This window comes from Salvia splendens, chromosome 1, assembly GCF_004379255.2.
Source record: "Salvia splendens isolate huo1 chromosome 1, SspV2, whole genome shotgun sequence".
Lineage (NCBI taxonomy): Eukaryota > Viridiplantae > Streptophyta > Magnoliopsida > Lamiales > Lamiaceae > Salvia > Salvia splendens.
In genome coordinates, this window is record NC_056032.1 from 3,549,934 (window position 1) to 3,576,446 (window position 26,513).

The 26,513-nt window shown below is 35.3% G+C and overlaps 3 protein-coding genes across 3 annotated transcripts; 1 reads left to right on the forward strand and 2 right to left on the reverse strand.

Annotated features, from left to right (window-relative positions):
• Positions 1–13,963: 13,963 nt before the first annotated feature.
• Positions 13,964–17,516, forward strand: LOC121808802 (protein RDM1-like). Its single transcript, XM_042209379.1, has 4 exons — positions 13,964–14,090; positions 14,462–14,596; positions 16,744–16,886; positions 16,967–17,516. The coding sequence occupies exons 2-4, from the start codon at positions 14,466–14,468 to the stop codon at positions 17,338–17,340; spliced, it is 648 nt and encodes a 215-aa protein (XP_042065313.1). The 5' UTR covers positions 13,964–14,090; positions 14,462–14,465; the 3' UTR covers positions 17,341–17,516.
• On the reverse strand, positions 17,509–20,134 carry LOC121808784 (serine/threonine-protein kinase STY13-like). The gene is made up of 7 exons (XM_042209366.1): positions 19,941–20,134; positions 19,199–19,548; positions 18,711–18,832; positions 18,425–18,630; positions 18,174–18,348; positions 17,947–18,081; positions 17,509–17,876 (listed from the first exon to the last, which is right to left on the reverse strand). The coding sequence occupies exons 2-7, from the start codon at positions 19,521–19,523 to the stop codon at positions 17,670–17,672; spliced, it is 1,170 nt and encodes a 389-aa protein (XP_042065300.1). The 5' UTR covers positions 19,524–19,548; positions 19,941–20,134; the 3' UTR covers positions 17,509–17,669.
• Positions 20,135–21,825: 1,691 nt separating this feature from the next.
• On the reverse strand, positions 21,826–25,465 carry LOC121808792 (protein XRI1-like). The gene is made up of 9 exons (XM_042209372.1): positions 25,163–25,465; positions 24,178–24,233; positions 23,933–24,055; positions 23,364–23,491; positions 23,019–23,082; positions 22,844–22,934; positions 22,692–22,735; positions 22,520–22,603; positions 21,826–22,446 (listed from the first exon to the last, which is right to left on the reverse strand). Exons 1-9 carry the CDS (start codon positions 25,180–25,182, stop codon positions 22,175–22,177), a joined length of 882 nt encoding a protein of 293 aa, XP_042065306.1. The 5' UTR covers positions 25,183–25,465; the 3' UTR covers positions 21,826–22,174.
• Between the last annotated feature and the right edge of the window lie 1,048 nt (positions 25,466–26,513).

Consider the following 26,513-nt stretch of genomic DNA (forward strand, 5'->3'; position numbering starts at 1 on the left):
AGTGAGTAGTTGTCAATTTTTGTTACTCCATTTTTCATAGAATCTTGAGCATTCTCATGATTTATCCAATGTATCATATTATTGAAAGGATATGGGTTAGATTAGATTAATATGGATTAAATACTTATAGTTGGGCTACAATTATAATTAGTCCATAAGCCCAAACAATCATGAAACCCTAATGACTCTTTGTCTATATAATGGTTATTTATTCTCCATTGTGGGTGATGAGAAATATCGTAACATTAGAGAGAAAATACGTAAAGCTTTGTAGAGAATTCCAAGCTTTCTCTATAGAGCGATTGTACCGAGGAATTGTTCCTGCATCGGATCAGAATACACGTGGACCTCGATAGTAGTGGATTCAACTTGCAGGACACAATCGTAGAAGGAAACACAACAACAAGTAAGATTTAGTTCCGTTGTGTTTTACATGCTCAACTTGCAATATGATTATGAATCTAGATCTGTTATTCTTGTATGCAATTTCCGCTGCGCTCATTAGATGAATACAAGTAACAGTGGTATCAGAGCTCGGGCTTGATTCATAATTAATTTTGTTTCCTAATTATTTTGTGGATGATATTAGAAATCAAAATTATGAAATAAGATTTCAAAATTCTTGCAATCGAATCCGATTTGATTTGATTCATTCAAAATTGGAATTTTCACGAAATTCAAACGAAATCTTCAACTTAGATTTCAAACTAATAAATTATTATTTTATCAAACGAAATCTTCAACTTAGATTTCAAACTAATAAATTATTATTTTATCATTATTTTGAATATTAATAATAAGTGTGTTTTTAATATTATTTTAGAATTAATATTAAATATCTGTTTATATTATTTTGGAATTGATATAGATCAGATAATAAATTTATTAATTGGATTAATGGATTAATGAGCAAGAATTTGTTAATATTATTATTTTGGAATAATAAATAATATATGTGTGCTTGATGATGATTTGGAATTATCACTTGATTTACAAATTTATTAATTTAGAATTAATATAGATTGGATTAATTTCGTTAATTAGATTAACAAATTGGGACATAGTTATCATCTGGAAATGATAATATATACTCCACAACACAATATTAATTTGGAATTAATATTATATATATATAATTATATTAATTTAGAATTAATATAATTAAATCCACATTTAATTAGAGAATAAAATTTGATTTTATTTGTTGAGCATTATTTGATATCTTATGTGATAAGCATGCTATTTGATTTTATGTTTATTTTTAACTATAGTAGTTAGAGACCGTTTTATTGTCTGGGTAGGCGGCGCCCAATATGTGTAGTCCGTGTTATATTATGTCTGGGTAGGCGGTGCCCAGTATGTGTAGTCCGTGTTATACTATGTCTGGGTAGGCGGCGCCCAGTAATTGTTTGAAGTTTAATATTGGATATTATATTCACAGAACTAGTATCACACTTTTCCCCACAAAATATAAGTCTTGTTTTGAAACAAACGCGTCGTCCATCACAATTGTTTGATGTTCCTAGTCTTTTCGACCACGAGTTTTACGCCCTCGCGTTTACTCTAAATCTACAAGGTTTAGGCTCATTCATAGATGCATGGTTGGCATCGTGTGATGGGGTTGACTTGCTTAAATTATTTTGAGTAGCCCTCGCAACCAGAATAATTGAGGCTCATGATTTATCCAATGTATCATATTATTACCCTATCAAGAAATCAGTATAGTATTCATGTGGTTAGTGTAACACATACACATACTGTATTTTACATTATTCAAGTTTATTTTATTTTTTATAAATGTTGTTGAAGAAATTGAGGCTCAAAATAGGAGAGTAAGTATATGGCCCATTTGTTATTTAGGAAACAATTATTGTTGAGAATTGATTTTTATAAATTTAATAATTTTCGATAGATTACTAATTTTAAGATTTTAAACATTAGTCAAATCTTTTAAGTAACGAACGTAAACATAATACTTGAAGCAAGATCTTCTTAATTAAAATAAAAATATCCATAAGTTAATCTAACATAGAGTATGATTTCTAATTTTTAAAATTACATTAAGTGTTGCGCCATAAGTTATTAATTTACAACATTATATCAATAATAAAAATGATAAATATTATTATTATTATTAAATAGTAAAATAATAAAAGCCTTGGTGTTTTCTATCTCGTTTATTTTATTCCGACTTTTACTTGGAATAATAGAATTATGAAATGTACCACGAGCACTAAAATACAAATATAATACTCCGTATGGAAAAGAGTTCTTCCCTGCGCATTATTCTTTCTTCCCTGCGCAAAGAGTTCTTCGCGTTTGTTCAAAGGTAAATATTTCTTATCTTCCCTTTTTCTCTAAAGACGAAACTTGATAGCAATATGGCGACGAACGGACGGCTGGCCTAGTACTTCTCGAAGGCCATCTCGTGGATTTATCTCGTCGAAGCACATCAATTCGGATGATTGGCCGTGCAAGTAAATGGATGACAAACTTTTTAGTTGAAACCTTATAAAAGTGGACAAAGATCTGTTTTGCGAATTCATTCAGACCAGCTTCACGGAAAGCTTCAAGCAAGACCATTTCTTGGTTCGGGTGTGTTATAATTTATTCAAAAACAATACAGTTAATTCATGATTTTATACTACTACGATTTACCACTATTATATTCCATTTTAGGTATTTTGTCAACGTAATTAATAAATTGTACTAATAGTTAAATCTATTAACAATATTATCACCTATACATAATTAATTTCCCTAAATTAACCTATTAAATATATTAATGTCGTTGTCTTTCTCCAAATTAATAATAAAGATATTCGACCCAATACAACACATTGTAAATCAATAAACTATATATACATTCAACCTTAGCTGATGCTGTAAACATGTGATACAATACAATGAAAACACACAAATATGAACCCCTAGTCTATCTCTCTCGATTACCAAACTACTCCATGGAGTAAGGAAGCAAGCTCGTATGAAGGGGGCAGATCCATCTCCAGGCTCTCACGAAGCTTCAAACCGTCCATGGTATGTTAGACGTACTGATCACAATATCGAACCAATCCTTGCGCTCGCGTAGCAAGTCGAGTGCCTTCCTCGCCAGATTACAAGAGATTTTGGGTTTAGGGTTAGGGTTTAGGGTTTAGGAAAAAAGAAGTTGAAAGAGATTTAGAAAATTAATAGTGAGTGGGAAGAAGAAAGGGTTGGGAATTCAAGAAGTTTTTGAAACCGAAAAACTCTTTCTCTCTCTCAATGCGTTTAAGAATAGAGTATCATATTTATTTTTATACATTAATTCCCTTGAATTCATTAAAAAAATACAATTTTAATTAAATTATAAATTTTAAATTAAAATGGTAGTAAGATTATGAGAATTACTCAATTAATATTCTACTTAAATAAACTACTTTATTGTTGGACCGTTAAGTGAGAAACAATTTATTTTTCCAGTAGTAACACATATTCACAATTAAACATTTTTTGCAAGTGAATTAAATTGATGTCACACACAGTTCTAGACAAATTCTTTAAGAATTTTTCAACTTTTCTTTTTCCTAATTATCAAAAGTTAAATATTAGTAAAACTTTTTCACTTTCTCAATTTTAAAGATGAGCATGTTTTAGGGATGTCCCAATTTTCTTAAGAATTGTTAGAAATATTTAGATAAAATTCTTCAACCATATACAAGTGATGCTCTAACTATTACAATTGAAAAAAAAGCAATCATAAGAGGACTGAAAATTACAATGAAAATAATTAAAAAAAGATACGAATTATAAGTCGAGTCGAGGAAAGTCATCTTTCTACAAGACAAATTGTGTTGTGCTAATGCTCTTGGATTGACATATTATCTACAAAAATAAAATGAATTCCTCTTAGCATGTAGAAACATTTCAAACCCGCTACGCACTGAAAAATTTAATGGAACTTCAAAAATCAAGCAATACAGTGCTCCTAAAATACGCAATAAAATGTCAAGCGATTGAGAAATTAGGGAGAATTTTAGTGTTGTGTATTACATATACAAATCCAAGCCTTTTATAGGCATAAAATGAGAATATAGAAAGGCACACCTTAAACAATAAAATTAAGATAATTAAGGTTATAAGAGGTGAAAAGCTAAAGGGCTACCATGATCACATTCCATTACTCACGTCATTTATACTCACGTCATTTATGCATACGAGTCCCAAATTTATACGTACAGAGTATTTCAAATTTTCAATTTGGGATTCCTTTTTTTTCATGAAAAGCAGTTGGATGGAGTATTTTAGTTCTAAACGTTTGGGTAAATGAGTTATAATTATTTGACAATTTTAATTGATAGATAAACTTTTAATTAAAATGACATTATTTTGTATTTTTCCAAAAATCACCTTTTAAATATGTATGCATAGATATAGATAACAAAAATACTACTCCACTAAATATCGTATTTAACTAAAAGTTGTAATATCCCCATTTTTTATGATTATAAATAATGAATAACATTACAGGGATTGAGTGAAATTAAAATAGTCCTTATTAATTGGGGAATATGTAGCGTCCTTGACTCTCTAAATATGTAGTGTACTATGATTAAATGGAATTGAAGATTGTGTTATACTATAACTGAACGGGTAAGATGTACAAATATTGATTATAAAATCAGGTTTAATGAAATTATATTTTTAATTTTAAATGGCAATTTTGTAAATATCTCCAAAACTCCTCTTTATATATTTATTGATAGATAGAGACTTTTGCAAGGAAAAGTACCAAAATCTAACTGTGATTACCGAAAATTGCATATACACTTATAAAGGGGGCTACTGATTCGATTAGGGGTGTGCATTCGGGTTTCGGTTCGGTTTTTTGTCAAGACCGAACCAAAACCGAATTTAGTTCAAAATCCAAACCGAACCGAACCCGAAAAACCAAAAAACCGAAACCGAAAAACCGAAAACCGAACTTAAAAAACCGAAAAACCCGAACAAAACCGAAAAAACCGAAAAACCCGAAAAAATAAATATAATATTAATATATATGTGTGTGTAATTTATTTTATTTTATATATACTAATAGAATATTTATATATAATATAAAATTAATAATACATATAATATATATAATATAGTAGAATTTATTAAAAGAATATACTATATATTATATATAATATAATATATTAAATTAATAGAATATATATATATAATTCGGTTTTTCGGTTTTTCGGTTTTTTTCTTCGCCCGAACTGAACCGAACCGAAAAACCGAAATTTTTATATTTTTCAAAACCGAACCGAACCGAAAAACTGAAATAACAGAACCGAATTTCAAAATTTCAGTTTAGTTCGGTTCGGATGTTCGGTTTCTGGTTTTTTTGCTCACCCCTAGATTCGATGCATCTATAGGTTTAGGCACTATTTTTGTGTGGAAAACATACATATAATTAACACAGTACCATAGTATGAAACAAACTTATTTCAAATTTCGAAATGGTCAAACTTAAAAAACATAAATCTACCCTAGAAGGCATTAATTTCATTTTACAATTAAATTAATTTATCTTTGTAAATACTACTCTTTGACCGACGGTGTGATTGTGATTGATGGCCGAGAACTAATAATCGCGAATAATGAACTAAAATGAAGAACACCGGAGTTACGTGGTTCGGCCGTAAATGACCTACGTCCACGGAGGAGATAATCTGCTGTATTTACTAGATCGACAAGAATGAAGATTACAATTGTTACACACACTCAAAAACACTCAAGTCACTTTCTTCTTTGATTGAGTTTTTTGATCACTCTTTTGCAACTCACACAGATTGGAATAGATCTCACAAAAAGAGTGTGTTGATGTAACTAACTAACTACAAGAGATAGGATCCAATTATATATCAGCTTCACGGTAGATGACTTAGCCTTCTCGAAGCATCCACCTCTCAACCGAAATAACTAACTCTTTTCGCAGCTAATTCACATGTAAGTCCTTGAGCCTTTTGTCCCTTGTTCAACAAACTCACACCACCATGCATTAACAAATCTCCACCTTGTGATTGGTGAACGAGCCAGATTACCTCCTCATCCTTCCTAATTCTGTTCCAAACCAATTAGCTCCAAGCAATATCTCAGCTTGGTGCTAGGAATCACCTTAGTCAGCATGTCCGAAGCATTATCATCAGTTGCTACCTTTGTCACCCTCACGGTTCCCTTATTCACCTCATCTCTTATGAAGTGTAGCCTCACGTCCACGTGTTTGCTTCTTTCATGAAATGTCTGGTGCTTAGTTAAGCATATTGCACTGGCAGAGTCACATTTTATCTCCACAGAACTCTGCTCAACTCCAAAGTCCCCGAGAATCCCTTTCAGCCAGAACGATTCTTTCACTGCCTCTGCAAGGGCAATATACTCTGCTTCCGTGGTAGAGAGAGCCATCACTGATTGAAGGCAAGATTTCCAGCTCACAGCAGTACCATTTAAGGTGAATACATAACCAGACTGAGACTTCCGAGTGTCATAATTCACTGCATAATCCGAGTCTGAGAATCCAATCAACTGGTCTCCACCTTGATTCTTGCTTCTTCTGAATACTATAGCATAATCAGTGGTCCCTCTAAGGTATCTCATCAGCCACTTAAGCGCATGCCAGTGTTCCAAACCAGGGTCAGCCATGAACCTGCTTACTACACTCATTGCATGGCCAAGATCAGGTCTAGTACATACCATAGTATACATTATGCTTCCAATGATACTAGCATAAGGAATTTTATCCATGTCCTCTCTTTGCTCATCACTCGACGGGCACTGCTCTTTACTGAGTTTGAACTGCTGAGCCATAGGGAGTGTAACCTGTTTTGAGTCTTGCATCTGAAACTTCTTGAGCACCTTTCCCAAGTAATCTTTCTGTGTTAGTCTCAGTTCTCCCTTCCCTCTGTCTCTTACCATATCCATCCCAAGGATTTTCTTGGCATTGCCAAGATCCTTCATGTCAAACTCCTCTTGCAGCTGTCTCTTAACCTTCTGAATTTCTGCCAAGTTGGGGGCTGCCACTAGCATGTCATCTACATAGAGCAATAGATAGGCTGAGACTTCTCCATCCACCTTTCTGATGTAAACACAATCATCATACTTGGATTTTTCAAAACCAATTCTCAGCATATATTCATCGAATTTGAGATACCATTGTCTCGAGCTTTGCTTGAGACCATATAAGCTTTTTCTGAGTAGACACACTTTCCCTTCATCTCATTTCTTGATGAAACCCTCAGGCTGCTCCATATATATGGTTTCTCTTAGATCACCATGTAGAAAAGCTGTCCTCACATCCAGCTGATGCAACTCCCAATCTTTCTGCACAACAACAGCCAACAAGATCCGAATAGAGCTATGTTTAACTACAGGTGAGAACACCTCATTGTAGTCGATTCCTTGCTTCTGTGTGTACCCCTTTGCAACCAAACGTGCCTTATACCTCACAGTGTCATTCTGGAAAGCCTCTACTTTCTTCTTGAAAACCCACTTTGAACCCACTGCTTTCTGATTTCTTGGTCTCAAAACCAGCACCCAGGTCTTGTTTTTGTATAGGGAATCAATCTCTTCTTGCATGGCTCTGAGCCACTTGCTCTTCTCTGGAGTCCTCACTGCTTCTTTATAGGTGGATGGCTCATGATAGTCAATACTTTCTGCTACTGTCAATGCATAATATACCATATCATAATCTGCAAACCTTGCTGGAAGTCTGTGTTGTCTCTTTGGTCTGCTTGGCTTTGGTGTTGGTACTCTATCTGGATACTCATGTCTTTCTCTAGCACCTTGATGTGTAGTAGTCTCATCCTCTGATACTTCATCACTAGCTTCAGACACACCAGATGGCTCCACCTCAGATACACTAGATGGTTCCACCTCAACTTGAATATCATCTGACTTTTGTCTCAGAAAAGGCATCTCATCTTCCTTGAAGACAACATCTCTGCTAATTACAACCTTATTTCTTCCAGGTTCAGTGCACCACAACCTATAACCCTTCACCCCCTTTTGATACCCAAGCATAACACATTTGATAGCCCTGGCCTCAAGCTTTCCCTGCCTCAAATGTGCATATGCTCTTGATCCAAAAACCCTTAGCTTGCTGTAATCACCAGATGAACCATACCACATGGCATCTGGGGTTTTGAATTCAATGGCTGATGAAGGACATTTGTTTATAAGTACAGCAGCTGTAGCAGCAGCTTCACCCCAGAAATTTTTAAGCATCCCTGAGCCAAGAAGCATGCATCTTATCCTTTCAAGTAGAGTTCTATTTACCCTCTCAGCCACACCATTTTGATGTGGATTGTTTGGCACGGTTCTGTGCCTTTTGATTCCCTTTGATCTGCAGAATTCATCAAATTGAGTAGATAAAAACTCCAAACCGTTGTCAGTCCTAAGGCATTTAAGTGAGCATCCCTTCTCAGTCTCAACTTCTTGACACCAGTCCTTAAACCTTGCAAAAGCATCAGACTTCTCTCTCATAACATAGAGCCATACCTTTCTTGAAAAATCATCCACAATAGTCAAGAAATACTTCCCCCCACCTATACTCTGAGTCTGTGCAGGCCCCCAAATGTCACTATGCGCATATGCTAGAGGGAATTCTGATGTGTGCTTCCCTCTTTGATAGCTAAGCTTCTTGCTTTTCCCGAGTATACACTGCTCACATTGGAGATTAGCTCCTCATCAAGCTCTGATCCTGCCAGAATGGCTCCCAATTTGACCAATTCTTTGAGCCCAGATGCACCTACATGGCCCAATCTCTTGTGCCACACAGCAAGATCAGGCTTCTTCTCTGTGACATTTGCCTCATTGCAGACTGCCTTTGCTTGAAGGTAGTAGAGATTATTATATCTTTGGGCTTTCATCATGACTATCTCTAGCTTCTTCACCTGCATTATGCCATTCTTGGACTCGAACTCAAAACCCTTTGCCTCCAATAAGCCTAGAGATATGAGGTTTCTTTTTATCTCTGGGATATATCTCACATCAGTGAGAATCTTGAAAGATCCATCTTCCATTAGAAATTTGACCTTGCCCATCCCTCTGACTTTGCACACATGATCATTTCCAAGATGCACTGATCCCTCAGATTTCTCCATCTCCATGATCCAATCCTTGTGTGATGTCATATGAAAACTGCACCCCGAATCCATCACCCAAGAGGTTGAGATCTGCCTATCAGTGATATTCATCACTTGAGCAGCATCAATTTGCTCAACGAGGTCGGCTGTGTCCTGAGCCTTTTGCTCCTCAGCCAACTTCTTCTTTAGAGCATGGCAATCTTTCTTGATGTGTCCTGGTTTCCTGCAGTAAAAATAAGATCTGGTTTCCTTTCCCTCACCTGACTTGTCTTTACAAGCCCTCTTCTGCCCCTTTTTCTTTGAGAACTTCTTGCTATCTGCCTTGATGTTCAAAGACTCAGCCGCTGCATCAATGGTTTTTGAATTTGATTTCTGCACTTCTTTTAACTTCAAAGCAGAGTAGACTTTCTCATATGTCACCTTTGAATCTCTACCCAATAGGATAGCATCCTTAAACTGCTCATAGCAGGCCGGTAGAGCATTCAACAACATCAAGGCTTTATCCTCATCTTTGATCTTGTCATCAATCATCTCCAAATCATCTATACATTTTCCAAAATCCTCCAACTGCTCAAGAACATTCTTACCCTCATGAATCTTGAAAGTAAAAAGTTTCTGCTTCAGATGGAGGCGGTTTGTCAAAGATTTGGTCATGTAAAGCGACTCAAGCTTCGCCCACACACCTGCAGCCGTCTCCTCTTTTGAGACTTCTCGAAGCACCCTGTCACCGAGGCTAAGGATTAAGGTGCTATAGGCCTTATCTTGGAGATCTTGGCTAGGTACAGCTGCTTTCTCATCTGCATCAGCTCCTTTAACATCATCACTGCTCTCATCTTGAGTTTCCAAAGACCAAAATCATTCTTACCGGTAAATTTCTCCAAGTCGAATTTTGCTGTCGCCATCGTAATCACGATCAAGCTCCTTCCCATAGACGGCGCCAATTTGTGATTGTGATTGATGGCCGAGAACTAATAATCGCGAATAATGAACTAAAATGAAGAACACCGGAGTTACGTGGTTCGGCCGTAAATGACCTACGTCCACGGAGGAGATAATCTGTTGTATTTACTAGATCGACAAGAATGAAGATTACAATTGTTACACACACTCAAAAACACTCAAGTCACTTTCTTCTTTGATTGAGTTTTTTTTATCACTCTTTTGCAACTCACACAGATTGGAATAGATCTCACAAAAAGAGTGTGTTGATGTAACTAACTAACTACAAGAGATAGGATCCAATTATATATCAGCTTCACGGTAGATGACTTAGCCTTCTCGAAGCATCCACCTCTCAACCAAAATAACTAACTCTTTTCGCAGCTAATTCCCATGTAAGTCCTTGAGCCTTTTGTCCCTTGTTCAACAAACTCACACCACCATGCATTAACAGACGGCAACTCCGGCGCCGGCATCCGCCGTCCTTATCGGAGTTCATGCAACCACCCCGCGGCTCAATACTCAAAAATCATGCTCAACAAGAAAAGCAGCAAAAGCCAACCAAAAAAATTAAAAAGAAATAGTAGTAAAGAAAAAGCACTAAATATCATTAATTTAATTTTGGCATTATAATAATACATAGTTGACTGGCCTTGAAAATCCTCACTAACATTCAAAATAAAAAGGAGATTAGCTGTCCATATCTTTTGGCTTGCCATTAATCAATTCTCATAATTCTTTATAAGGGGTTTGGACACAGCAGCAAATTAATTAACGATATTATATGATTATTTGAAAAAAAAATACTAGTACTCCATTATTATATAATTTAGCTGACGGCGCAAGTGCTAATATTTGGTCCCATAAATGTTAATAACCTTAGTTAAGAACAAGAAAAAATATACTCCTACATATATGTAATGGAAATAACTCCACTAACTATATAACAAGTGAAGCATCCACTATCATTTAGACCTTATTTTCGGGTCCCAAATTTTTGTGATGATTATTATTTTGTATAAAGCCATCTGCATGCTTGGAGAATTATTTTTTATTGGGAGGGTAACTTGATTGTCAAATTTAAAGCCAATGTGCCCATGATGTTGATTGCAATTTTTTTATGTATCTCTAATCTATGAATAAAAATGAACCTTGTAAAAGACTATATTGAAACATCCAAGATTTCTTAGCTAGAGATCTTGGTTTCAATTCTTTATGTATGTGGTGTAATATATTTTCCACTATTGCAAAAGTCTCACTTATATGGTGGGGGTAGTCAAATATTTATATTTCGCATGTATAGTATAAGTAGCATAATGGTTCTATTGTACTCCATATATTATGATGGTTCTATAATGTCGTCTTTCATATGGTGATTTACTAATTTAAAACAAGAATAGAGAATCATTCTCAGTCCTTCAATTATAAAGATTTAATTTATGGTGAATACATCTCCCTTGCTTGGTGAAGGAATGCATTATTGAGAAATTGAGATAAGCTAAATTAACTAGTACTATATGCATTATTATTAATTACTTTAAGCTACAAATTCTTTCTTTACACCCGGGCAATTATAATTTGACATTTTAAATTACTACCTTTACACTATTTATGATTCAAACTGGAGCTTATAAAATTAATATAGATTCAATTATCAATTTGTTGTGTCTAAGTATATGTTGGTTTATTGAGTCATCATATATTGATATCATGCTCCATTCTAAAAAATTATACTTTTGTTATTAGTTTAGGTTATGACTATCTCAATAAAGCTCTCCTGTCTCTAGCTATCCCTGTGTCGAGTATGATAGATATCTCATCAATCATCATAGTTAGTTACTAAAACTTATACAAATTCGATTTATTTGATTTTATTAATACTTATTACAAAAATAAAAAATTATTCTAAAATCACGTATATTATCATGCAAAACTAGTGCATATTTTCTTTTATATTTAAAAATACAATTACATAATGTAAAGGTAATAAAGTAGGGAAGTGTTTGAAAACTATAAGAGACATGGGCCCTTATTGGGAAGTGAATATCTAAAGGGCATGCAAGAATGAATATATATGGTCGGTCCTACTTTGATTATCTTTATCGAAATTGTGATACAAATTTACGTGACACGATAAATAATTTTGGTTTTACATTCAACCAAGACATGATTAAAATTTAAAAAGTGAGTTTGGTTGATTTCTTAGTTTTTTTTTTTCTCTTGTGGGTCACATTCATATTAATATGCCTCGTTGGAAAATAGAATAGGCTACATTTATTAACATCTATTAATCATAACGCCTCCATAAATAATATCATTATCTTGATGGGAAAGAGAGAAAATGCTAGAAGAAATTCTATAGCTTTCGAATTGAACTTGACTGAGCATTGATTAGAATAGGTTTAAATAGTTTTTATATAATTGAAACAACTTGATTTTTATCTGATTTTGATGTGATCATATGAACGTAGCTTCCTAGGGTGAACATCATGACATTAATTATAATATAATTTGATACAAATACGATAATTTGATAATTTATCAAGCAATAACTTTTTGAGAAATCAACCAATTCTATCCATATAAGATATAGTATCATTTTCATTGATAGATCAAATTAAGGTATGAAATCAAAGAGTGAGGAGGCAGTCAAGGAATAGCTTTATGATCCCATGGAATGAATAGTTATCTCTTCTCTTTTTCACTTTTATTTTATCAACTAGATTATATTCTTTTCTTTTGAAGATTGGTCTCTTGACTATTCTACGTTCAAAATCTCCCCTTTTTCTCCAGTCATTTTCTGTAAAATATATGCATATAATACATTGCAATTACATGTCATTTTCTTTTACAAATTTACGATATAAAATACCAATATATAACTGGGTTTTTTTTTGCAACACTTGAAATTGAGAATGAAAATTGTAGTACTTATTTTATTCAACAACTTATTCTTTTAACTTTCTGAAACATAAATTCCGTTCGAGATATATGTTCTAAACTAATAAATCTTCTAATTTTTCTGATTCCAGTATTACTTGTTAATTGTTATATGAAATTCTAACCATTAATCATTGTAAATTCGATCAAAATTTTGTAGTGCCAAATTAGACTCTTAATTTTCATTGTTTGATACGGCCCATTAAAGTTTTTTGTCTCCAGGAAAGAAAGAACATTTCGAATTCGATTTTCTTACAAAATGGGCCAATCAAGCTCTCTCATTTTTCTATACAAAGTAAAAACACAAAAATACAAAATGATAAACATTCAAATTAATAGTATTAAAATCAAGTACAGCGACTCTGCGGGAAAATCATTGACTAGATTTTCAGGTACCTTTTTCATCAATTGGATTGTACTACAGCATCAATAATTCGTCTGGTGTACTTACTTTTTTTTTTATATTTGAAGAAATCTTATTTAATTTCGAAATATAAAACTTTTATTGTTATCAAGAGTTAGGATGTAAGAATACACATTTTTCGTAAGCAAGTACTCCTAGTATTTGTTTTAATTTATACATCAAAACAATGTCATGCTTAGTGCTACAATAAAAATACGATGTAAATGAAATGATTTTTTCAAATGTGAATTAAAATACATTTTTAAGTGCATTTAACTTTTTATATTATTATATTAAGTTTAAAATGTTTGAAAAATAAAGTAGTCTTACTATAATTCAAATAATGTAACTCACTTATCTCCCGGTTGACTGAATGGGCTCAGGCTATTTTCAGCCCAATAATCAGGACTGTTGGGTATTTAATTTAGGGCTCTTCGACTGAATTTTTTGAAATACTACCATATATGTTCAGTCCTATATTAATTGGATAATTATTCTGGTGAATTCATGCTTAAATTTACGTCTTGCTTGTAATTAACTCCGACCAATTTAATTAGCTTTGTGAATAAATATTTGTAATTTGGTGCATAAAATCAAAATACTGTAATTAAGAGTAAGCACTGAATTTATAAGTAAAACAATTAAAACAGGATTCTCTCATTCCGTCCGCGCCTTGAAGGTTTCGTCTTTGTTAATTGACTGTAAGTGAGCTACTATACCACAGAATTCCCAACATCCAACCTTCTTTAATCTACAATTTGAATTAATGTTGCTTTTATCTTCTTAATTTTACGCTTCTTGTTTGTCGCCATTTTCTTCCTCTTCTTTTTCTGCCAAATCGTTGAAATGATATGTTGTGTTACATTATATATTTTATACATTTCGCTTTGATAATTGTAAATTTGATGTTGAAGTTAATAAGAGCACCCCCTTTGTGGAGGGGGCCGACGGTGGCGGGGTGGTGGTGGTTCCGTGGGGTGGGGTCGGTGAATTTTTTTTTTTTTTTCTTTTCCAAATTTAAAACTGAATAAGTACAGCCATAATTCATCTCTCACAAAATTTATCACTCTAGAAAAATGGATCCGATCCCGGATGTGAATGCCCTCCTCGATCATGCTATTGATATCGTCATGGAGGCCATGCCTGCAATTCAAACGGAAATTAAGAACGAGATTGCTCGATGCACGGGGGCAGCTGCTCGGCGGAGGTATTTTAGTTTCGCAACTAAAACAATTAATAATGTAAATTAATATGAGTGGCGTGGGGAGAAGGAATCCCGTTGTGGATGCTCTAAGGGCTGCTAGCATTTGGATTTTGTCTCAAGTCTTTCTTGCTCAATGCTCACACATTAGTTAAAAGCAGACGATACATTGCATGCCTGTTTTACAATTCATTTATTAGTTTTTGTTTTTCTTGGAATTTAGCTTTCTGATGTGATAAAGTTGTAGAGTAATTTCTATTTTAGTTTATTGAAGTTTTGGTTTTGCTTATTATGACATCAATGCTTATATGGTAAGGACTCTCTGGAAATGAAGGGCTTCGGTATATTCAGTTTAGGGGTTTTTTTGTTGGAGATGATGGGGCATAATAATTTTGGCTCGTTTTACTTTTGTTTGTTAAAATATGAATCAAGTACTATAATGGTTTGTAGAGGATCACATGTATTTTTGTACTTACATCTTTTCCTTTCTTGTTGGAACCTAGGATAGTTCTCTGGTTGTTGCGTGCTTATGAGGTTATATGATTTGTATCTCGAGTGTTTGAACTCTTTTATTGTGTTGGTTTGAGTAGTTTGTGACTACTTCGATAAGAGAGGTTGGAGTTTCTATCGTGCTAGATTTGGTTCATGATTCAAAGAGAGAGAGAGAGAGAGAGAAGTTGCTAGATATGGAAAGTGATTAATGTTTGATGACATGCCGGGCGAAAATTTAAGCTCTAACGTTTCTGTTAGTCCCGATTAAGAAGATAACAGTAATGTGTACGTGGGGCTCGGGGAAGAAGGAAATGGAAAGAGAGCCAGGTCATAAGAAGGCAAGTGTCATTGAAAACATGATTCTTTTTAGCCTAACCATCGGAAGTATCTGAAAATCTGTTTAGTTGTACATGAACTGAGAAAGTCATAAGTCTCAAATTATCTAAACTCAATTCCTAGAACGCCATTATAGTTTCTTGAAGTTTCAATTTTAGGTGATCTACGTATGGCATCTGTTTGAATGGTGAAATATATGTTGCTGATTGCATTTAAAAGATCATGGTAGTGTGCATAAGTACACGTAAAATATCAACAACCTTAGCAGCTAGGCACATTCTTATTTTATCATTTACAAAATGAAATGCAGGAAAGAGGAACACTAGCTATTGATACGAGAAAAATGGAAAATTCCTTTCGTGTGCTGTGTGTTAAGAATATTAGTATCCCACATCGGTGGTGGTGTGACATAGTCTAGCATAGTCTCTTGTACTATATATATACTATATATATGTGGCCTATGTTGAGTAATGAAATATACCTACTACTATTCTCTACTATGTCTATATACTTCTCCACACATATCTATATTTTATTGATCTACACTGTGATTATAAGACTAGTCTCTAGCAGTTGGCCAGTGAGCTCATGACACAACCACAAGTGCTGTTGGCATTAAAGGAAATGTTTCCTTATTTTGATGTGTAAAACCAAACATATTAGTTATGCAATGACTAGCTTGTCTGATTTTTTTTTCAATTTTGGGAATAGACCAGGCCTCTACAGTCTTTACTCCCATGAATCTTGACCTTCAGTTACTCTTTTAGCCTATTGGAGTATATGTTATTTCTGAGCAAATGCATTATCTATGCTGTAGCCCACACTTGCAAGTGTGTGTCTCTCGAAATGCAAAGAAATAGTAAATGTTACTTATCTGGATTTTGTGCTGTTGGTCAGTGGAATGCTGTTTGTTTATATGCTATTATTTAATTATTTCAACCTCATTTCATCTAAAAAAGAGTCCCTATGTCTCGACTGAAATCTCTAACCGTAGTTTCCATAAGTTTCTCTAACCACTGTCTCCTCAATCTAGTGACCCTCCACTCTTCCACAGAAAAAGAATTATGTGTCTTATTGCACTGCCTCATGTAGAGGGAACATCCTCTTGATTCACTGATTCTGTTTAGCTTGAACTTTTTTTGTGCCCTTATAGTTTCATCCTAATCTCGATGGCTACTCCAAGATATATTTTGGATTTCGGATCTTGAATCTGCAAATCTTCTTTCCTTTTCTATCTCAATGGACCCCTTTCCTAATTAATTAAATTCTGAAACTTTTTGTGTGAATTTTTTATGCATTTGGCTCTTTTTTTATCTATATAACAGTGTAGGTGTAGCCATGAAGAGGCCTGCATCTAGTCAGCAAGTCGAGATTTCATCAGACGACTCGTCTTCCTCTGAAGCAGAAAATGATGTTTCGCAGAGCCAGCAGCCAAATGTAAAACCTACCTTGGAACTGTCTTCTGAAGGTATTCCAATATTTAGTTCTACTCTGAACTTTCTAGTCATCTTTCTTGAGTTTTGATGCTGATGTTAAACTGTTTGGCAGCATGGCTGTTTAGAAGAGCAAAAAGCTACCAGGAATACATGAAGTCAATCCCAATACCGATCATCCGTGGCGCTGTTATTCCGTACATATCATGGGCTGGACTGGGAGCGTCAATGAAGCAGATGTATGAGCAGCCTCTGCACTACCTCACCAACATCCACTTGAAGCAGATGGACAGGGAGAGGCTCGGTGCAGAGGATGAGGACGTCTCACTCGACCTGATCATTCATCCCTGCAAAGCCGAGGCCACCATCTGGCTCATGGAAGAGATACACCGACAAAGCTCATCTCCGCAGCATCTTGCTCGGGTCTGGTCAGCTGACCCTATGTATCACACCTTTATCGACGCCATTTTCCCTAAGCGTGGATCTTGACTTGGCCTATTTTGTAGCTTTGTTTTCAAGGTGTTTGTGTGTATGGAATTAGTGGCTTCTCTTGGTATCTCTAGCAACTTTTCTATCTATCATCTTATCTGTGTTTCTTAATGTAACTTGTGATTTATATTCTAAAAGAAAAGGAGAAATGAAGCAAGTACACAAACAAAACCAAATAGTATTCCTTCCATCAGATAATTGATTGAAAAAATGTTTCAACATCTGCAGTATAAACTGCCGAAGGAATGATAACAAATGGAAATTATTTCCCCAAAAAAAAAATAGAAAGATGTATAAACTCTTCTTCACCAGCATAGCAGATCAAGCACTCATGGGCCGCGAGAAGGCGCGAAGCAGAAGCAACTTGAAGACTGATCTTCGGGTATCATCCCGCCTCCTTTGCTAGTGTCGATTGCTTCCAACAACCTCACCACCTCGTCCATCTCGGGCCGTTTCTCTGGATTCGCATCCCAGCACTTCTTCATGATGTTTGCTAGAGAGCTTGGACAACACCGGGGGATAACCGGCCTTAGGTTCTGTAGTGCACAAAATATGGATGTTTACTTCGAGTGATAGATAAAAAAACCGCGAATTTAGAAGTCTTACTTGTCGAACGACAGAATGTAAAACATCAGCAAAGCTGTAGTTTATGTAAGGAAGATCACAGCAATATGTTTCCCACAAGCATACGCCAAAACTGTAAACGTCGCATTTTCTGTTGTAGGGTTTTCCATCCAGAACCTGAGAGATCAGACATACATAAATATCAATATTCATACATATATATGATCAATATTTAGAAGGAAGAATGCTTTCAACACGAGTTACAATACCTCTGGCGCCATATAGCCAAGAGTTCCCGTCTCACCGGTCATATCCTGGGGATTCTGCGCTTCTACACGGGCGACGCCAAAATCAGCAATTTTCAACGTTCGTTGAGTATCCAACAACATGTTTTCAGCTTTGACATCACGGTGCACAATCTTCTTCGAGTGTAGATAGCTCAGCCTGCGAGTTGCATTAGACAGAGTCAACATTCAATGCAAGAATCTCGATTGGATATACGCGAGTAATGTGTGATTACCCTCGAGCTAGATCCAAAGCAAGTTGGACAACAACTTTGAAGGCAAGTTTCTTATTCCTATTCTTGTATAAGTAGCTCTTCAACGTCCCTCCGGATACAAAATCCACAAGAACACAACACGCCCTCGATGGAAGGGTGGTATAACCATCAGAAGGGTTTTTCGAAGGAATCTTCAAATGTGAAGTTCCCATTGAAGCACCAACAAACTGTCAACAACAACGATAACGTGATAAATAAAGGATCGCCCCAAGAAAATGACAAACTGAGGAAGTTAAGGGCAATATACTCTAGTAACGTTAGGATGGTCGAGCTCGTGCCAAACAGAAACCTCCTGCTTAAACGACGCCCTAATTGCAGCAGTTTCAGCAGCTGTGGCCATGCCGTCCTCTCCCCAGTCCAACAACTTCACTATAAGACAGAATTGATATCACTTAACGAGAGGAAATCGGGAGATCACATTACTCAACAAGTTCAAATTTATCAGCTATATTTCAACAGTCGAGTGTGAACGCAAGGACTATCGAGAGTCTGTATAACGCAAGGACATGAAGCTCATTACAGAGGAAAGACTCCCCTTTCTATTGGAGGCCTAATACAGGATAAGATACAAGAGACATAAAATAGAACTTATCCGGAACAATGAACGATACGAGTTCAAACTGCATAGTAACAAGCATCAACTAACAAGACCATATCAACATCTCCACATATCCATCCCAAACAGTTAAAACATAAAGGAGCATTGAATTCAATAAGCCAATGTTGTAGAAGTACCAGCAACATCACGAGAATTGTAAGTTCCGCGATAAACTGTTCCATAGGTTCCCTGAGCCACCAGATACCGGATCTCCAGCTTTGTGGGATCGATCTCCCACAACTCCTTAGGCGCCGTCTGGCTGCTGTGGCTATCAATGTTTCTTGACCAAACTTGGCTTAGATGCTTCTCAAGCTGCACATCTAAGCTTTTGAGGTCGACTTTATCAGCCCGAAAAATCATGTTCTTGCTGCTATGGGACTCGGGGTTCTTCAATTTGGAAACCGCATCCACATTACATGATCTTTCAGTTTTAGGCTCTTCTTCGTTAGTTTTTGTATCCATATTTGGATAGACTCAGAAATTTCTTCTGCCAATTCATATGAAACAATCCAATACAATCAATAACATTAAACAAAAATCGAATTGGTATAATTTCTTTCACAAAGATCAGATTTTTATTCTGAATATCATCATCAAAAGGATGCACCAATACTATGAATAAAAAACAACACTTGAAAATTCATAAAAATGAGATTTTTTTTTGGTAAAGTGCTCCAAATACAACCTGAATGGAAGAAGTCAAACGCAACAGCTGTGCTCAAGATTGAAAACAGAGAAGCAATCACTCAAGAAGAATGAAGAAAAGGATTTGACTTTTATAAAAAAATTAAATGGCATCACCAAACATTTTGGCTGAATAATTCATTGAACAAGTAAAAGTCAATCTTAATTTAATGAAAATAACGAAATGAATAGTACCTTTTCAAAGGTCTTTGATTGAATCAACGAAGAAATTCTGGTCAACAATCATATACTATATCATGAGAGAGGAGAGAGCGATAAGTGCAGAGGGAGAAGTAGAAGAAAAAGGGCTTAGAGAGAGAAAGAATGAGAGGGAAACGCGCAGAGTTTGCCTAAAATTGAGGTTTTCCTTATTTCGATGGTGGTAGAAATAGAAGTAGAGAGAGAGAATATTCATTCATTTTTCATTATTACATGTGGGATAAAGACAATTGTACTGTACATTTGTACTGTTCCGTGCATCCTATTATTCCAACGAATTTAACTGTAACGTATCACGATTAGACGAAAATGCCCCCCTACTGACTTTCATTATAAATTAAATACTCAAATTAGATTTTTGGAAGTTTTCCATTGATGAAGTTTACTTCAAATAGTAATTGTTCTATTCTTTTGGAAGAAATAGAAATAAATCATAAATTGTCTTTTCCTTATTTTAGTTAAGATTATTTTTTCTTTTCTTGTTTTTACTTGTATGTCATTGGCAGTTATGGACTAACGGTATGTCATTGGCAATAACGGAATAGCGGTTATATTTTAATATCTTCAATTAAGTTTGATACTATAAGATTTCGATGTAAGTGACTATGATTATCAATTTTCGATACGACAAAAATTCACACAAATTTAGTAGATTTGGATCAAGTCTTATTGGATTAGGGGTCTTATCCGGTTGAATAGTTAGAAACCCCTTATTACAAGTTGGATTCATATAATTCATTAAAAAATAATATAATTATTTTTATTTTTTTAAATATGCTTTAGTTTTATTCTCTAGGTTCGTGTGAATGTGTTTAAATCGTGTAAATCAAGTTTAATAATAACATAGTATTAGGCTTTAATCGTGTAAATTAGGCTCGAGTTGTTATCGTGTTGTGCCAACCGATATTATATCGTGTCGTTACTAAGTAGTGTTCAGGTTTGAAGATGACAGGTTAAGTTCGAGTCCGTGTTTAAATTTCTCTTAACATGTCTGATTCGGGTTAGGCTTTATGCGATTGAGTCGTTATCAAGTTGACGCAATAATAACCGAACCGCACAAATTGTCATCCTTAAGATGGCAGATGCGTTGTTTTATATATTACATTTTGTGATTAATACAAGAATCACTCAATCGTGAGTTAGTGCAAATAACAATAAGTCGCTCAAATAATATATTACCAACAACAACAAAAAAATGGCTACCGAACTTTTCTCTAACAAAACCAATGCCTTGCAATCTTATTTACGTTAAACAAAGCCCTTGTTTCGTTGTAATACAATTGATGTGTTTGGTAGCCTTATTTGAATAGCGCTCGGCCTATCCAAAGACTTTTCATAGTTTAATTAGCCTCCTCACTAAAATTATCTTTGTTAGTTGAATGCTCCATCGGCCCATGAAATATTGTTCATGCTTAACTCAGTGCGAATTTTAAAAAATGTGAAGAAAAGTGAATAGAAATAGTTAATGGAACGTGGATTACTCATTTATATATTAATTTTATAGTAGAATATTAGTGTAACGAGTTAGTGAAAAATGAGCCTCATTTACAAAAAAATTGGGGAAAAAAACAAAAAAACAAAGTGGACAGCATCCAGACTGAAATGGCAAAAGTGGACAACATTTTACTAATGGTGAGAGTAGTTTAACTAAAATACTAAAATCTTGTGACAACAACTCCACAAGTACACATTAACATACAGATCTTATACTATCAAGCAAGCCACCTCTAATTCCATTTTTTTTGTTTGGGAATTTCCAAAGCTCCTGAACATAACAGATTAGAAGATGTTTGAAGGCTTGTAAGATGTAAAACTTAGAAATAGACAAAATAATTGATAATTGAGCTTATAAGTGAGAAAGTGAATAGAAAATTAGAGAGCAGAAACCTTATTTTGTCAAACAATGTTCAAGCTCTAAGTACAAAACAATGACTAAAAAGTTAGTACAAACATGATTTATAGGTTTTCTCACATGAGAAGCATACCAAATAGATAAGTAGAAAGCTTAAAATCCTCATGTAATTCCCAAAGCATACAGAAAATATGTAAATAACACAGCTCTGCCAAGAAAAACTTGGGGAGTAGAGTAGAACCACATATTGACGTATCTCTAAGAGCAATATTAATCATAAAGTTAGCGCCTCTTGCAGAGACTCATACAACTAACATGAGCGACAACAAACGAGTGCACAGCCGGTAAAGTCACTGTCTTACCCTCGGGTCCGAAGAATTGTAATGCTGCCTTCTCCGCCTTCTGTGCGGATCTTGGTCTTCCCGACAACGGGCTTCCCAGAAAATGCTGAGGTGGGATAAGGAACAGATGGGTCCTGCTCGTTTTGCTTTGACTTGGGCGGAGTGTGTATCCGCTTGTTTATGTCCTTCAAGGTCACGTCTCCGTGCACGCCACATGGTTTGATGAAGGTGAATGGATAGACAACGGACGAGGCTAGCTTAGGAGGTGTGCGCATGTATGACTTCCTACCTGCGCGTGTCGAAGATGGATAAAACGGCGAGGTCCACACGAATCATCATAATCAAACCAAAAGAAACAATACCTTTGAAAACAACATTTCCCGGGGTATGGACTGGATGTTTCTCGACTGCATTAGCATCGTATTCAGGAGCAGCGTTGGGAAGCTCTGCAATATAACACTATCCATCATAAGGAATTAAAGTAGAAGATGCAGATGTAGAGCCACAACTGAAAAACACGAGTGTATAGAGTACCTCCGTAGTTGACCTGAACATCAGATGCTCCAGCCTCGCCATTGCTGTTGATGTGAAAAGCTAGTTAGTGAAATCATCTCTTGGCAACTGGAATAATGAAATTAGTGAAATCATCTCTTGGCGACTGGAATAATGAAATTAAGAAGACGTACGTATCCTCAGCGTTGAAATTCATCTCCTCATCAATGAAGCAATCCGCGATCCACCCTTCTTCCAAATACACGCCACTGGGTTCAGCTGGGCCTGCTTCAAATATCGTAATCATAACTAGATACGACAAATCAGTCCAACTCATATCTTATACTCCTATCTAAATAGAAAACGAACCTGCAAATCCATCAACCCACTCTGACATATCAGTAATAGCATCTTCGAGTGAATCTTGTGTCTCCTGAGCATTGAATTGAACAACAGTGAACAGACTGTTTTTTGGCTTAATAAACATGACATGTGGCTAAGTACGTATATTTTTCATATCTAAAATTAACATAGCAAAAATGATAAGAATATTGAATAACAAAGCATGACAATAGACTCAGACAAAACGTGACACTTGAGATGGAATTCACTTCTAAGAAATGATTTAGAAGGTGGAGTGATACTTTATTCACATTTGGCAGCACACAACCTAAGAAAGGAAATTCTCAAATGACGAGCATAAGGAAGCATCACCTTAGATCTCAGAAACATCTCCTCATGGAAAGGAGTAGAATCGAGGACTTCAGACTCAAACTGTAGCCTACGCCTTTTTACTTGGAAGGGAGGCTCCCTGTTCTCCTCTAGCTCTTTCCCCGTAACTTCTGCATTTCATTTAGAATGTATTGAAGGTCAATTGTGCACGAGATAAACCTTTTTCTTGGTGCTAATAGAAACTAGGTCGATTATGCAAGTGCTTTATGCATAAAACCATTTAATGCCTGAATAAAACATGATTCATTCAGACGGAAATTCTGGCAGTGAAGCTCATTTTCTTAAACCAAAAGCATCCTGGACATGCATAAGCATTATTAGGACCGTAACCTCCAAGCGTAGATATTCTGAATCACTTATTCCAATACATAATACTCTACTCTTTGGCACTGGTCTCTCAGTGTTACATCCATTGTCCTCTTCAAGTAATATAGATAATTTAGACAAGTGTCATTCAATTGAAAAAATGAAAAGATTGAAGTAAACTAATCACAATTAGATAACAGATAGGAATAATGAGAATGAAAATGTAAGATCCAAGATCCTCCTACCATTGTTGGTTACATGGTAAGCTAAATCTCCACAAGCCTTAACTGGTGTAGTTGCATCTTCAAAAGAACAAGGGAGCTGCTCTTCGTTTTGGCTCAACCCACTCAGTAGACACGGAGGCATTTCTGCCGAAAGTAAGGAAACAAGCTAAATATCAATGTCTTACAACACTGACTAAATTATAGATAGGCTTCTTCAATTAAACATAACATGAAAGATGGATCTAGAGTAGGACAGGCAGATGCACCTATGTTCATATTATCTTCAAGACTGCAATCATCACCTTGCCAATCCCACGTCTCACTAGTAACATGTGAATCGGTATACACAAAAACATTAGTAACAAAATGATACATCCACCAAACCAGAATATATGTGAAGAACATGATGCTGCAGTCTCAAAAGGGTGCATTCAACACAAAGTGAGTTGGTAACTACAATGCCGTCACTTTTCAACAAAAATAACAAAAATGTAGTACATCATTCAGCACAACATTTCCGAGCAAAATATCAAATATCTTGCAAAATATCTCCTAAAAAAGAGCTCCAATGTTAAGACCCCATCAAATCATTCAGCAATATTCATTCTAGAAACATATATACTTGCTCTCTTCTACACTTTAATCCACGAATCAATAGCCACATGACTCGATCAATTCACCATGAGACCACTTTGCAACAAAAATAACCAGAATGTGCACCATTTCCAAGCAAAATATCGAATATCTTGCAAATAATGACTAAACATAGCTCCAATGTAAAGACAACAGCAAATCATTCAGCAACATTCATTCTAGAAACACTAACTTGCTCTTCTACACTCACGAATCAACAGACACATGACGCGATCTTTGCGACAAAAATAACCAAAATGTACAGCATTCAGCAGATTGAGTAAAACCTCACAGCATATTCAAGCAAAATGTTAACACACACGAGAAATGAGCGCTAAAATTACGAAAACAACAGATCATTCATTAACACACAACCTAGAAGCATTAACCTGCTCTTCCACACCTGAATCCACGAACCAATCGCTACATCACGCGCACAATTCATCAAAAATATCAAAACCCAAGACGCATTCACTACCAAAATCACATCAAAATCCCCAAAAGAGCAGCCACTAAATCACAGACCCACAAAAAATAAGATCAACAAAAAAGGAATGCAAAGCCTCTAAATCTACACATAGCCTCCAAATTCAACCGAAATTCAAGGCGAGCACTCACTTGCAATTGTAGTTCATCATTTCCCCCCGTTTTTCCACTCAATCGCTTGCCTCTGCAAATCGAGAAGAAAACAAAAAGGGCGCAGGCGCAGAGAGTCTAATCGAACCAGCCACGACAAACGAAGACCATTAAATATAGCCGTTGAGTGTATATGTATTCATGTATTAGAGCACAGTTTCTGAGAACTCATCTGTAACTGAGAAATGTTAATAGAAATTCGCCAAATTCAAAGGGGCATAAAAAAATACTAGCAAAAGATATCAGCTTTGAAAACTGACAGAAGCGAGTGATGTAGTGGGTTGAAACTGGGCTCAGTTTCCTTTTTTTTTACCTCCTTTTTTTCTCCTTGTTTTCTTCTATTTCTAATTTCTAATCAGATCTTAATTACCGGTAATAAAAGATTATGATTTATAAACTAGTAAACTCCTAAATATTGGGTTAATTATAGTATATGTGATTTGGAAATCGTTGCTAATTATTAGGATTCATCGCATGTGTTCATTTCCTGTGCTAAATACTAGTAGGATTTACTTAACTGAATGATATATTTTTAATTAATTGTGTTACAATGTTGTTAGCCCATCTATAATAGGGTGGAATGGGTCTGGTCCCGTCCCGCATGTTGTTGGGGATGGGAACGGCTCCGAACCACAGCCGACACTTGTGGAGGGGTCTTGCTCCGTGCCTAAGGAGGGGCTGGTCAGATCATGTGTTGTTGCATGTTGGTTGCGTGGAAAGATGGGGTGGAGATGGTTGAGAGGGGAACGGAGATGGTTGAGAGGGGAACGTTGGAGTGTATGGTATGATTTACTTGGTTTTTATTAATTTCAAAACTATAAGTCCATATTTTCTTGTCTCTAAAAATAGTCTATTTATATATCATTTTTATCTATCTATTGAAATTAATGTTGTTATTTTTTTAAAAAAAAAATTCACAGCATATTATATCACTCCATTACGCAATGATTGCGTCACATTATCTACATTATTTCAACTACTACTACTTTACGAATAGAATATTTCTTAATAAATAGATATTTCCATTCCAATTTTAACATTGAAATCGAAGTTGTGGTATAATGCAAAATCTTAAAGAAACGATGATGCCACGTGCTTCTAACGATCTAGTTTAGAGTTTGTGAGTAACGACTGTATGTCTCTAACAATAAATTGGGGCTTGTAAATATTATGGTATATGGTAAATTTGTAATTTAATAGGTTCATATAGGGGATAGTAAGTTAGATACATGCCATATTTATATGTTATGCCATTTAACTAAATGTTGATAATATAGGTGTGTATTTAATTTTTTTTTAAAGCGACTACAAACTAATTGGTAAGATACTATAA

Excerpts from the sequence above, each read along its gene's own strand:
- LOC121808802 (XM_042209379.1), top strand. The coding sequence starts at position 14,466 with ATGGATCCGATCCCGGATGTGAATGCCCTCCTCGATCATGCTATTGAT. Across the intron at positions 14,597-16,743 it reads GGGGCAGCTGCTCGGCGGAG|TGTAGGTGTAGCCATGAAGA; the intron begins GTATTTTAGTTT and ends TCTATATAACAG. Across the intron at positions 16,887-16,966 it reads CTTGGAACTGTCTTCTGAAG|CATGGCTGTTTAGAAGAGCA; the intron begins GTATTCCAATAT and ends ACTGTTTGGCAG.
- LOC121808792 (XM_042209372.1), bottom strand. The coding sequence starts at position 25,182 with ATGATGAACTACAATTGCAA. Across the intron at positions 22,935-23,018 it reads GTGGGTTGATGGATTTGCAG|GCCCAGCTGAACCCAGTGGC; the intron begins GTTCGTTTTCTA and ends TATTTGAAGCAG. Across the intron at positions 22,447-22,519 it reads GGGAAATGTTGTTTTCAAAG|GTAGGAAGTCATACATGCGC; the intron begins GTATTGTTTCTT and ends CGACACGCGCAG.
- LOC121808784 (XM_042209366.1), bottom strand. The coding sequence starts at position 19,523 with ATGGATACAAAAACTAACGAAGAAGAGCCTAAAACTGAAAGATCATGT. Across the intron at positions 18,349-18,424 it reads GCTTTGGATCTAGCTCGAGG|GCTGAGCTATCTACACTCGA; the intron begins GTAATCACACAT and ends TGCAACTCGCAG. Across the intron at positions 17,877-17,946 it reads TACATTCTGTCGTTCGACAA|AACCTAAGGCCGGTTATCCC; the intron begins GTAAGACTTCTA and ends TGTGCACTACAG.